Source organism: Triturus cristatus, chromosome 7 (assembly GCF_964204655.1).
Source record: "Triturus cristatus chromosome 7, aTriCri1.1, whole genome shotgun sequence".
NCBI lineage: Eukaryota > Metazoa > Chordata > Amphibia > Caudata > Salamandridae > Triturus > Triturus cristatus.
In genome coordinates this window covers 1723220484-1723233775 of record NC_140590.1, presented here as the reverse complement: position 1 = coordinate 1723233775, position 13292 = coordinate 1723220484, and the positions used below count along the sequence as shown (strand labels likewise).

The 13292-nt window shown below is 50.6% G+C and overlaps 1 protein-coding gene across 4 annotated transcripts in view; it reads left to right on the top strand.

Annotated features, from left to right (window-relative positions):
• Positions 1–13292, top strand: part of LOC146812898 (ovostatin-like) — a 388701-nt gene that overhangs the window by 197726 nt on the left and 177683 nt on the right. For all 4 annotated transcript variants that reach the window (XM_085619969.1, XM_085619967.1, XM_085619968.1 and 1 more), the window contains exon 17: positions 8643–8787. In XM_085619969.1, coding sequence (XP_085476095.1) covers positions 8643–8787 — 145 coding nt within the window. The remainder of the gene's footprint in view (positions 1–8642; positions 8788–13292) is intronic.

The window sequence follows — 13292 nt, the reverse complement described above, 5'->3', positions numbered from 1 at the left end:
AATTTTAACTTGGCAAAGTAAACCTTTTACCAGGCCTAAACCTTCCTTTTTTATACATATGTCACCCTCCTGACTATGGTAGGCCCTATGAAGCTCGAGGGGCAGGGCGCATTGTATTTAAAAATTTGGATAAGTACCTTTAAGTTTTATGCGTCCAGGTAATGAAAAAAGCCTAGATTCCTTTTTCATTACTGTATGGCTTACCACTCCCATTGGGTAGCATTGGGTTGCCTTATCACGTTTAATATGAGGTAACTTTTGTGTGGGAGCAAGTGAGAACACCATGAGTGGTGTCCACGGAATTGTAATTTAAAACACTCTTTAATGGTAAAGTTAGATTTTAAGTCACAGTTCTGAAAATGACACTTTTATAAAGTTGATATTTTCTTGTCGTAACCATTTGTTGCGTGCAATCTGTTCATGGGTCACATGACTAGGCAGTTGGCCTTTGTATATTCCTCCTAGGAAGCATCACAATAATGGGTCTGGGTGTTGGCCGGATGGTCCATCTCTCTGGTAGGATGAGGGTGTGGAGCTGACACCACCACACTTCCAATTCAATGGTGCTGCTTCAGCACACACACAGGGTCTTCACACTAGGCTATTGTGCCCCCAGACAGCCTGGGATAAGGGCAGGGAGGCACGAAATTCTAGACTTCTCTGTCGAGGGAATCTCCAGAATCTTCTCCCAATTCAAAGTGGACACCCGGGATAACAAGGTGGTCTTCAGACCAACTATTCAGCACACTCCTGAACCTGTGAATACTACAGACGAAGGGTGTCATGCTGCCCTGCTGCTTGAGGCCTACCCTGCTTTCTGAGTAGGAAGACTGGACATGCACACTTCATCCCAGGCTAAAGTGACTCAAAGGGTCAACTGACTTGCCTCTTGTTCTGAGCTACAGGGACATAACAAGCTACAGAGCACTTGCTGCATCTGCTCATCTACCCAGCTGACCGCTGCCTGGACCTTCAACTGAAACTGCCTGATCCCTGGTGGCCTCTGCTGGAGTGAGTTCCTGTTCCCCAAAAGGTGCCCCTCAGGCCTTGGACTCTTGGTGCAGTATCAGTTCCTTGAAGGAAGAAATCCCGAAATGTGGGGCTCTTTATGACCATGAACGAGCCTGTTCACACCAAGAACTTGCCGCTGGCGCCGACTGCAAAGATTCAGTGAGCCTCACTCTTCACAATATCATGACAGTGATGACCAAAACCACGAAATCTACACTTTGCACTACAGCATTAACATCCTGCGGTGACCGCCAACGCGAATCTGCAACAACGACATCCACGACTCCCAACCAGATCTTTGTGACAGAGCAAGGACCATCCTCAACACCCAATCTGATCTTTGTGCTACAGCAACGATCATCTGCAACACTATCCCTGCTCCTCACTGCCTCCTCCACTGCAAACTAGATTTACGAAGGTAACTCTTTCGGCAGGACTAAATGGCTCCCTGTATCCACCTTGTGCTCCAACATGGTCAAACTGAACTAGTGACTTTCACCCGGTCTCGCACGACCAGATAATTGCAAGTGGCGCTTTGTGCTTTTAGGAGCTATACTTACCTTAGATCTGTAGAACTGCATATCTCCAGTTCTACTGATTGGATTTTTGTTGTTTTGATGTCAAATAATTTATTAGATTTGACTATATTTTGCTAAATTGGCATGGGATTTTTCTTGTGTTATGTTTTCACGTTATTGCTGCTTATATGCTGCATAAACACTTTAAATATTTCCTCTAAGTAAAGCTTGACTGCTTTTGTGCCAATCTGACTGTGTTAAGCACAGGTTGATTTAGTGACTTTTTGTGGTTCACCTGACAAGAAAAGTAGCTGTTGCTTGAGTAGGGTTACACACCCTCAACCGACAACCCGATTTCTCACAGGTTGGAAAGACAAACTCACATAGAGCCTGATTATGGCAAATATGAAAAGCAATTCATGGGGAAGGGAAACAGCTGCCACGGCTTTGGTAAGCACCTTAGATTCAACTGCTAAAACCTCAGAAATTCAGTAAACTAGAAGGGCAGGTTGATCTGATACAGGCGTTAGCATTGCTTTTCCTTTGAAATAGATAAAAAGATTGAACATCTAATAGGGGAACAACCTTTACAACGCAACTGTTACAATGCACTACACTTACAACGCATTTTTTACAACGCATAAGCCATTACAACGCACTACACTTACAACGCATGACACTACAACGCATTTTTAAAAAATACCTTTACAACGCATACCATTACAACGCATACCATTACAACGCATAATATTACACTACACTATCCAACACTTACCCTACTGTTGCACCCCCTGGAGTTAGAATAGTAATTTTTACCCCTATACTATCCAACACTTACCCTACTGTTGCACCCCCTGGAGTTAGAATAGTAATTTTTACCCCTATACTATCCAACACTTACCCTACTGTTGCACCCCCTGGAGTTAGAATAGTAATTTTTACCCCTATACTATCCAACACTTACCCTACTGTTGCACCCCCTGGAGTTAGAATAGTAATTTTTACCCCTATACTATCCAACACTTACCCTACTGTTGCACCCCCTGGAGTTAGAATAGCAATTTTTACCCCTATACTATCCAACACTTACCCTACTGTTGCACCCCCTGGAGTTAGAATTGCAATTTTTACCCCTATACTATCCAACACTTACCCTACTGTTGCACCCCCTGGAGTTAAAATAGCAATTTATACCCCTATACTATCCAACACTTACCCTACTGTTGCACCCCCTGGAGTTAGAATAGCAATTTTTACCCCTATACTATCCAACACTTACCCTACTGTTGCATCCCCTGGAGTTAGAATAGTAATTTTTTCCCCTATACTATCCAACACTTACCCTACTGTTGCACCCCCTGGAGTTAGAATAGTAATTTTTACCCCTATACTATCCAACACTTACCCTACTGTTGCACCCCCTGGAGTTAGAATAGTAATTTGTACCCCTGTACTATCCAACACTTACCCTACTGTTGCACCCCCTGGTGTTAGAATAGTAATTTTTACCCCTATACTATCCAACACTTACCCTACTGTTGCACCCCCTGGAGTTAGAAAAGTAATTTTTACCCCTATACTATCTAATACTTACCTTAAATGCAATTAAATATTATGCGTTGTAATGGTATGCGTTGTAATGGTAGTTTTTAAAAATGCGTTGCAGTGTCATGCGTTGTAAGTGTAGTGCGTTGTAATGGATTATGCGTTGTAAAAAATGCGTTGTAAGTGCATGCGTTGTAAAAGTGTGCGTTGTAACGTCATACATCCATCTAATACAATGGGAAAAGGGGGGATGCAAAGCTATGCGCATGAAGCTGTTCCTTCTACCCGATCATTCAGAAACGTATTACTCATCCATCATTTTTAAATTTACTGGTATCACAAGTAAAAAGAAATCTTAGAGGAATTAAAGACATTGATACGGAGGATGCTAAAAATCTCACTGATGTGAAACCTCAATCAACTCAATCCTCAACTAGTGCAGCATCTCCTAGTAATCGACACAACATGTAGAGCTAATTCATGCACCGGCTCAAGCCCAAGACATCCCAGACCTGAAATTCTCAAATCTAACTAGCAGGATGATAACAGATGATGCCAGCGCCTTGTCCTTTGTGAGAGGAAACTTCTCACCCCCATTACAAAGAGGCAAAGAAATCTTAAGAAATATAAATAAAAAACAGAATTGCATGATCAAGTAGAACAATCTGCATCCAACCATATAACAGTGGTTCAGCAATTCCCTCATAGGATTTGCTCTTAGTGCTTGAGGCTATGAAAGCTCTACCACTGAAACCCCTACATTCAGTTGATGTTAGTTAGTGTACTAACTTTGAAAGCCTTTTCCTCTGTGTCAATCGCATCGGCCAGGAGGTTGGGAGAGTTGGGTTCCCCTTGCATTCCTTAAGGTTGCTGAGGGTAGGACGATGATGAGCATCTGTAGGTGAATAGTATGGTGTTAGAAATTTGCGTTATAAACACTTTGCACACTCAGACTAGTTCCTGGGCCAGCTAAGCCTTCCCAGTACTTAAGTCACTTAAGGTCATTGCATTAGGCTGAGTCCTTCCCTGCTTTGAATTGAGTGCCTGGGAGATGCATGAAGATGAAACCTGGAATGGACAAGTGGAACAGGCAGGAGGGAGCCTAGGAGAATCATAAAGTGGGAGTCTGATCTGGTCCAATGATTTAGGGTGGTGGGAGCCTAGGAGGGAGCGGGCATAAAGTCTGAGCCTGGTCTGGTTAGTTGTGTAGGACGGTGGGAACGTAGGAAGGAGGGAGTATGAAGTCTGAGCCTGTTCTGGTCTGTTGAGTGGGGCCGTGGGAACCTAGGAGGGAGGGGGCATGAAGTGTCAGCATGGTCTGGTCTGTGGTGTAGGGCGGTGGGAACCATAGAAGGGAGGGGGAATGAAGTCTAACCCTGGTCTGGTTTGTGGTGTAGGGTGGTGGGAACCTAGAAGGGAGGGGGCATGAAGTTGGAGCCTAGTTTGGTCTGTGGTGTAGCGTGGTGGGAACCTAGGAGGGAGGGGGCATGAAGTCTGAGCCTTGTCTGGTCTGTGCTGTAGGTATGCGTAAGCCTAGTAGGGCACATGAAGTCTGATCCTGGTCTGGTTGGTGGTGTAGGTATGCGTAAGTCTACTAGGGCACATGACGTCAGAGCCTGGTCTGGTCTGTGGTGTAGGGTGGTGGGAACCTAGGAGGGAGCGGGCATGAAGTCTGAGCCGGTCTAGTTTGTGGTGTAGGGCGGTGGGAACCTAGAAGGGAGGGGGCAGGAAATCTGAGCCTGGTCTGTGGTGAAGGGATGTGGAAGCCTAGGAGGGCCCATGAAGTTGGAGCCTAGTCTGGTCTGTGGTGTAGGACGGTGGGAACCTAGAAGGAAGGGGGCATGAAGTCTGAGCCTGGTCTGGTCTGTGGTGTAGGGATGCGGAAGCCTAGAAGGGCCCATGAAGTTGGAGCCTGGTCTGGTCTGTGGTGTTGGGCGGTGGGAACCTAGGAGGGCAAATGAAGTCTGAGCCTGGTCTGGTCTGTGGTGTAGGGCGGTGAGAACCTAGAAGGGAGGGAGGGTGAAGTCTGAGCCTGGTCTGGTCTGTAGTGTGGGGATGTGGAAGCCTAGAAGGGCCCATGAAGTTGGAGCCTGGTCTGGTCTGTAGTGTAGGGCGGTGAGAACCTAGAAGGGAGGGGGGTGAAGTCTGAGCCTGGTCTGGTCTGTGGTGTAGGGATGCGGAAGCCTAGAAGCGCCCATGAAGTTGGAGCCTGGTCTGGTCTGTGGTCTAAGGCGGTGGGAACCTAGGAGGGCAAATGAAGTCTGAGCCTGGTCTGGTCTGTGGTGTATGGATGCGGAAGCCTAGAAGGGCCCATGAAGTTGGAGCCTGGTCTGGTCCGTGGTTTAGGGCGGTGAGAACCTAGAAGGGAGGGGGGGTGAAGTCTGAGCCTGGTCAGGTCTGTGGTGTAGGGATGGGGAAGCCTAGAAGGGCCCATGAAGTTGGAGCCTGGTCTGGTCTGTGGTGTAGGGCGGTGGGAACCTAGGAGGGCAAATGAAGTCTGAGCCTAGTCTGGTCTGTGGTGTATGGATGCAGAAGTCTAAAAGCGCCCATGAAGTTGGAGCCTGGTCTGGTCTGTGGTTTAGGGCGGTGAGAACCTAGAAGGGAGGGGGGTGAAGTCAGAGCCTGGTGTGGTCTGTGGTGTAGGGCGGTGGGAACCTAGGAGGGAGCGGGCATGAAGTCTGAGCCGGTCTGGTGTGTGATGTAGGGCGGTGGGAACCTGAGTCTGGTCTGTGGTGTAGGGATGCGGAAGCCTAGAAGGGCCCATGAAGTTGGAGCCTGGTCTGGTCTGTGGTTAAGGGCGGTGAGAACCTAGAAGGGAGGGGGGGGTGAAGTCTCAGCCTGGTCTGGTCTGTGGTGTAGGGATGCGGAAGCCTAGGAGAGCCATGAAGTCTGAGCCTAGTCTGGTCTGTGGTGTAGGGATGCGGAAGCCTAGAAGGGCCCATGAAGTTGGAGCCTGGTCTGGTCTGCGGTTTAGGGCGGTGAAAACATAGAAGGCGGCGGGGTGAAGTCTCAGCCTGGTCTGGTCTGTGGTGTAGGGATGCGGAAGCCTAGGAGAGCCATGAAGTCTGAGCCTAGTCTGGTCCGTGGTGTAGGGATGAGGAAGCCTAGAAGGGCTTATGAAGTTGGAGCCTTGTCTGGTCGGATGTAGGGTGGTGGGAACCTAGGAGGGCAAATGAAGTCTGAGCCTGGTCTGGTCTGTGGTGTAGGGATGCGGAAGCCTAGGAGAGGCATGAAGTCTGAGCCCGGTCTGGTCCGTGGTGTAGGGCGGTGAGAACCTAGAAGGGAGGGGGGAGTGAAGTCTGAGCCTGGTCTGGTTCGTGGTGTAGGGATGCGGAAGCCTAGAAGGGTCCATGAAGCTGGAGCCTGGTCTGGTCTGGTGTAGGGCGGTGAGAACCTAGAAGGGAGGGGGGGTGAAGTCTGAGCCTGGTCTGGTCTGTGGTGTAGGGATAGGGAAGCCTATGAGAGTCATGAAGTCTGAGCCTGGTCTGGTCCGTGGTGTAGGGCGGTGAGAACCTAGAAGGGAGGGGGGGGTGAAGTCTGAGCCTGGTCTGGTCTGTGGTGAAGGGATGCGGAAGCCTAGGAGAGCCATGAAGTCTGAGCCTGGTCTGGTCCGTGGTGTAGGGATGCGGGAGCCTAGAAGGGCCCATGTAGTTGGACCCTGGTCTGGTCTGTGGTGTAGGGCGGTGGGAACCTAGGAGGGCAAATGAAGTCTGAACCTGGGCTGGTCTGTGGTGTAGGGATGCGGAAGCCTAGGAGAGCCATGAAGTCTGAGCCTGGTCTGGTCCGTGGTGTAGGGATGCGGGAGCCTAGAAGGGCCCATGAAGTTGGACCCTGGTCTGGTCTGTGGTGTAGGGCGGTGAGAACCTAGAAGGGAGGGGGGGTGAAGTCTGAGCCTGGTCTGGTCTGTGGTGTAGGGATGCGGAAGCCTAGAAGGGCCCATGAAGTTGGAGCCTGGTCTGGTCTGTGTTGTAGGGCGGTGAGACCTAGAAGGGAGGGGGGGAAGTCTGAGCCTGGTCTGGTCTGTGGTGTAGGGATGCGGAAGCCTAGAAGGGCCCATGAAGTTGGAGCCTGGTCTGGTCTGTGGTGTAGGGATGCGGAAGCCTAGAAGGGCCCATGAAGTTGGAGCCTGGTCTGGTCTGTGGTGTAGGGCGGTGAGAACCTAAAAGGGAGGGGGAGTGAAGTCTGGGCCTGGTCTGGTCTGTGGTGTAGGGATGCGGAAGCCTAGGAGAGCCATGAAGCCTGAGCCTGGTCTGGTCCGTGGTGTAGGGCGGTGAGAACCTAGAAGGGAGGGGGGGTGAAGCCTGAGCCTGGTCTGGTCTGTGGTGTAGGGATACGGAAGCCTAGTAGAGCCATGAAGTCTGAGCCTGGTCTGGTCTGGTCTGGTCTGTGGTGAAGGGATGCGGAAGCCTAGGAGGGCCCATGAAGTTGGAGCCTGGTCTGGTCTGTGGTGTAGGGTGGTGAGAACCTAAAAGGGAGGGGGAGTGAAGTCTGGGCCTGGTCTGGTCTGTGGTGAAGGGATGCGGAAGCCTAGAAGGGCCCATGAAGTTGGAGCCTGGTCTGGTCTGTGGTGTAGGGTGGTGAGAACCTAAAAGGGAGGGGGAGTGAAGTCTGGGCCTGGTCTGGTCTGTGGTGTAGGGATGCGGAAGCCTAGGAGAGCCATGACGCCTGAGCCTGGTCTGGTCCGTGGTGTAGGGCGGTGAGAACCTAGAAGGGGGGGGGGGGGTGAAGCCTGAGCCTGGTCTGGTCTGTGGTGTAGGGATACGGAAGCCTAGGAGAGCCATGAAGCCTGAGCCTGGTCTGGTCCGTGGTGTAGGGCGGTGAGAACCTAGAAGGGAGGGGGGGTGAAGCCTGGTCTGGTCTGTGGTGTAGGGATACGGAAGCCTAGGAGAGCCATGAAGTCTGAGCCTGGTCTGGTCCGTGGTGTAGGGATACGGAAGCCTAGAAGGGCCCATGAAGTTGGAGCCTGGTCTGGTCTGGTCTGTGGTGTGGGGCGGTGAGAACCTAGAAGGGAGGGGAGGGGTGAAGTCTGAGCCTGGTCTGTGGTGTAGGGATGCGGAAGCCTAGAAGGGCCCATGAAGTTGGAGCCTGGTCTGGTCTGTGGTGTAGGGATGCGGATCCTAGGAGGGCCATGAAGTCTGAGCCTGGTCTGGTCTGTGGTGTAGGGCGGTGGGAACCTAGGAGGGCAAATGAAGTCTGAGCCTGGTCTGGTTTGGTCTGGTCTGTGGTGTAGGGATGCGGAAGCCTAGGAGAGCCATGAAGCCTGAGCCTGGTCTGGTCCGTGGTGTAGAGCGGTGAGAACCTAGAAGGGAGGGGGGGGGTGAAGTCTGAGCCTGGTCTGTGATGTAGGGATGTGGATCCTAGGAGGGCCATTAAGTCTGAGCCTGGTGTATCTAGGCGGCCGCTGGGATGGATTTAGGAAGGCAGGAGGCTGGAGTAGCGCCCATTAGCCTGAAATGCTGTTAAATGTCTGCAGGGGAACTGGGGATGAATGAAGATTGAGACGTCTGGGCTGACAGGAGAATCATGTATTAATTAAATCGTTGCTTGTATTTTCTTTACCAACAACAGAACAGCGCGGGGTTGATAACCATGTGCGGAAATTGTATACCGAAGCCGAACGTGTGCCCGAAGCCCAACAACTGCCCGCCGACGTCATCGCCTTCGATAGGGCCCTTCGAACCAACTGCAGCCTTCTCAACAACTGCAGCGCGAGGTAGGCATGGGCGCGCGGGGTGGGGGGGGGGGGGGGGAGGTTCTTACATGTAGAGGTGTTCCTCTTAGGTAGAAAAATTTGGAAACTCGCAGGTGCCAGACTGAATAGAGCTGGACGAGCCAACTCTTTAACAAGGGGCCAAATCAAGGGTCTGGCTCGGCCTTAAGGGCCCGCACACGAGCCGAGCCTTGAATAATTACGTCATGCAACATGTACTGTGAAAATATGAGAGTCTCCTTGAAATTTAAAAGGGTGTTTCTGTAACAGACATAGGCGTTTCACCTTAACACATGCGATTAACTGTGCCCAGCGCACGCCCTGAACTCATGTGCTGGTAATTGCCCTCGTATCTGACAGCGGATAAAAATAAGCTCTGTAAAATATTTGCCTAGGATCGCATAATTTCTTCAAGAAGTGAACCCAGGAGGTCAGTCCTAGTTTTCTGCCCCACCTACTAGACGGCTACCTCGTTTTCTCCCTTTCAATACCAGAGGTTTCTGCTTTGTTTTAAATTTTTGCTGCAGAATGGTAGAGCCTGGGTGGCAGGCGGAAACCACATGACAGGTTGGCTCGTTTAGGGCTCGAAGGTCTAAGAGTACCTCGAGCTGAGCCAGAGGCAGGCCTGCAGCTCGAGCCTGGCTCGAGACTTCTGTGGCTCGCCCACCTTCAAGAGAGCGTCACAGGGTCCAGAGAGGGCAGAGAGCAGTGCAGGGCGCAGCGCAGGAGCAGTGTAAGACACAAGGGGTACAGTACAGAGTGCAGTGTCCACTTGGAGAAAGCAGTGAGGGTTACAGGGGGCAGCCCAGGGTCCAGGAAAGGACGGAGGGTACAGCTCTGGGTTCAAGGGAAGAGAACTGGCCTGGAGTCTATAGAGTTCCGATGTGTCGAGCAGCACAGACTGTAAGGAGTGGAAGCAATGCAGGGGCCTGGGGGGGATAGTTCAGTTCAGGGTATCTGGGGGTGAAGCATTATAGTATCTGTGGGAGAAGAAGCACACGGTCTAAACAGGCCCAGCCTGCCTTAATGAAGCCTACTCAGCAGGCAGCAGTAGGGCACTCTGCCCTCATTCGCAGAAGAGGTGGAGGGGGCCCGCAGCACTACAAGGCTCCCTCCCTTCCAGGTCAAGTACAGTCAGGCCAGGCGCGCAACCCCCGTTGGCAGCCCCTCCCCCCCCCCCCCCCCCCCTCGTGTGTGGCAGCCCGGGATGAGACAGCTTCCCGGCGCACACACAGCCGCACGAGCACTTCACAGGTCTTTAAAAGACCATTTGCATGTTAATGAGGCCCTTCTGTTGTTTCACCCCTTCTAAGAGCCCCTGCATCTCCACTCTGCCTATTTCTTAAAGATTCAGCCCCTCCCGACATGTTTTCTTAGCCCCCCCCCCACCCCCCCCGAAATTTGGCTCTAGTTGCGCCTCTGAGTCAGGCTGTGACATCTTCCCTTCCTCTTCATCACAGCATGGAAGCACCAGTAGGAACAGGCAGCAAGCTGCTGCTCAGGGACAGGAGGGCTCGCGACTTGGCAGCGGAGCACAGGCAGGGCACTTGGGGCACCGTGTAACAAAAGCCCCCGGATAACAGGAAGGACATGACTCACAGCTCCAGATCTAACAATAAGACCATCATATAATGCATGTGTGCACCGCGAGCCTTATCGCGGTGTCCCCATTGGTGCAGCCTGAAGGGCGGATAATCTTTACAGCATAGGCAACGATGAGGGATGCAGGGATGAGGGATGCAGGGAAAGGGGTACAGGGACGAGGCGTACAGGGATGAGGGATGCAGGGATGAGGGATGCAGGGATACGGGGTACAGGAAAGAGGGCTGCAGGAATGAGGGCTGCATGATGCAGGGATGAGGGATACAGGTAAAGGGGTACAGGAATGAGGGCTGCAGGGATGAGGGGTGTGGGGATGAGGGATGCAGGGATGAGGGGTGCAGGGATGAGGGATGCATGATGCAGGGATGAGAGATGCAGGTAAAAAGGTACAAGGATGAGGGCTGCAGGGATGAGGGCTGCAGGGGTGAGGGCTGAAGGGATGAGGGCTGCAGGGGTGAGGTATGCATGATGCAGGGATGAAGAATGCAGGTAAAGGGGTACAGGGATGAGGGGTACAGGGATGAGGGCTGCAGGGGTTAGGGCTGAAGGGATGAGGGCTGCAGGGGTGAGGTATGCATGATGCAGGGATGAAGAATGCAGGTAAAGGGGTACAGGGATGAGGGGTACAGGGATGAGGGCTGCAGGGGTTAGGGCTGAAGGGATGAGGGCTGCAGGGGTGAGGTATGCATGATGCAGGGATGAAGAATGCAGGTAAAGGGGAACAGGGATGAGGGGTACAGGGATGAGGGCTGCAGGGGTGAGGGATGCAGGGATGAGGGATGCAGGTGTTAGGTATGCATGATGCAGGGATGAAGAATGCAGGTAAAGGGGTACAGGGATGAGGGGTACAGGGATGAGGGCTGCAGGGGTGAGGGATGCAGGGATGAGGGATGCATGATGCAGGGGTGAGGGATGCAGGGATAAGGGGTACAGGGAAGAGGGCTGCAGGGATGAGGGCTCAGGGATGAGGGGTGCAGGAACGAGAGATGCCTGATGCAGGGATGAGGGCTGCAGGTAAAGAAGAACAGGGATGAGGGCTGCAGGGGTGAGGGGTGCAGAGATGAGGGGTGATTCAGGTCCAGCGTGAAGGCAGGGAAGGGAAGGCACATGGCAAAAAGGTGAGGCCCAGTGACCATGTATTTGATCCGCAGTGGCTTTAGCCACGAGTCATGCAGTGGAAATCTTTCAGTAATGGTGTTCGCTTGCATGCTCCTTGAGCCTGAGGATCCATGAATGTAAGGACTGACACTAAATTAGCCTCTACAGATCTCAGTTCTGCTCCTGGATAATCTTATGCGAAGACCTTATTCTAGTACTTCCTAAGACATTCCTTGGACTGCTCTCCTTTTTTCTTTTTTTTTTTAATTTCTTTTTTTTTTTATCCTCATCTCACCACTAACGAATGCAAATGATCTCCTATGGCCCAATCTTATCCTGGGCGCCCCGGGCCAGAGTACTTATTTTCGCCTGGGGCCAGCCCGGCCTGCCTTTTTATACCAAGGCATGGTGTTAATCATTGGACCTTATGTTACTACAGCCTCATTGCTATTCCCCATTCAATAAAGGGTTTCCACACAGTGCTATTTACATTGTGAGTTAAAAGTGATTCTAATCGTGCAATTCTAAGTGTAGCTCGGAGCCAGTTTTCATATAGTGGAGGGCTGGAATCCTTCCAGATCTTACATATTTCTCTTCGAGCAATCAAAATAAAACAAAAAAATAATGCGACTTGTGTCTCCCTCAATTCAACAATGAGTTCTGCAACCAGACCAAACATGACTCTAGCTAAGTTCAAACATAGCTTTATTTTAAAAATGCTCTCAATAGCCCTCTCCACTCTACCCCAGAAGGGGCCAATTACCGAACAATCATAGAAAATATGGATATCATCCGCTTCTATGAGCCCACATCTTGGGCAGAAAGGGGATGGGTTTACGAACTTCGCGAGTTTTTTTGGTGTGTAGTATAACCTGTTTATAGTGAAAAAGTGATTCTTTTTAAGGGAAACAGTCCTAACATATTTTTAAAGTATTTTAAGAGAGTAATCATACAGAGTAAATGAGTCAGCCTCCAGCCTCGTAGAATTCCAAACCCGATTTAGTGGAGGGGACTGCACTTCCTCTGCTTCCAACATTTTCCTGTACCAGAGCCCCACTTCTTTCTTCCTGGGCCCCGAAGAAAGGAGAGCACACTCGATTTCCCAGTTACCTCCGATGTTCTCTTTCTCGGCCTTAAACCAGGAGCAGAGTTGGATGTATTTAAACCTAGAGAGGGAATCCCCTATCCTAGATTTCAATACCTCCCACGGAAGAACCCCCTCTGATGTTATCAAATCAGACCATATATTTATTCCTGCTCTCCTAATGGAAAGGGACAAGCTATCCCTTAGGCATGGGGGCTGACCTGGAGATTCCTAAATTGGGGCACACTCAGAATAATATTTGATGCCCCATCTTCCTTTAACTCTGTTCCAAACTCTGAGAGCTGATTTTAAAATCTTTAAACATACTTTTTTGTAAAATTTTATTGCTCCAAATTTATATAAAAACCCGGACTCGCCTCCCTCTAGACCTACCATTATGTTCAAAATTCTTCCCCAATTAGAATCATCGGGGCGTGACAGAAGACACCTGATATTTTTCAACTGGAAAGATAGAGCATACCAATTTATATCTGGGAGTGCTAGCCCCCCTTTTAATAGTCTTCTTTTTAGCTTTTTCCATGATAGCCTGGAATTTTTTTTAGCCCAGATAAAACTGCCAATCTTTCCCTGAATATTCGCCAAAATTTTATCTGAAAAAAAGAGGGGTATTGAATTAAACAAATAAGTCAACTTAGGCAGAATGACCATTTTAACCAAATTGACTCGGCCATATATTGTAAGGGGAAGATTCTGCCATCTGGAA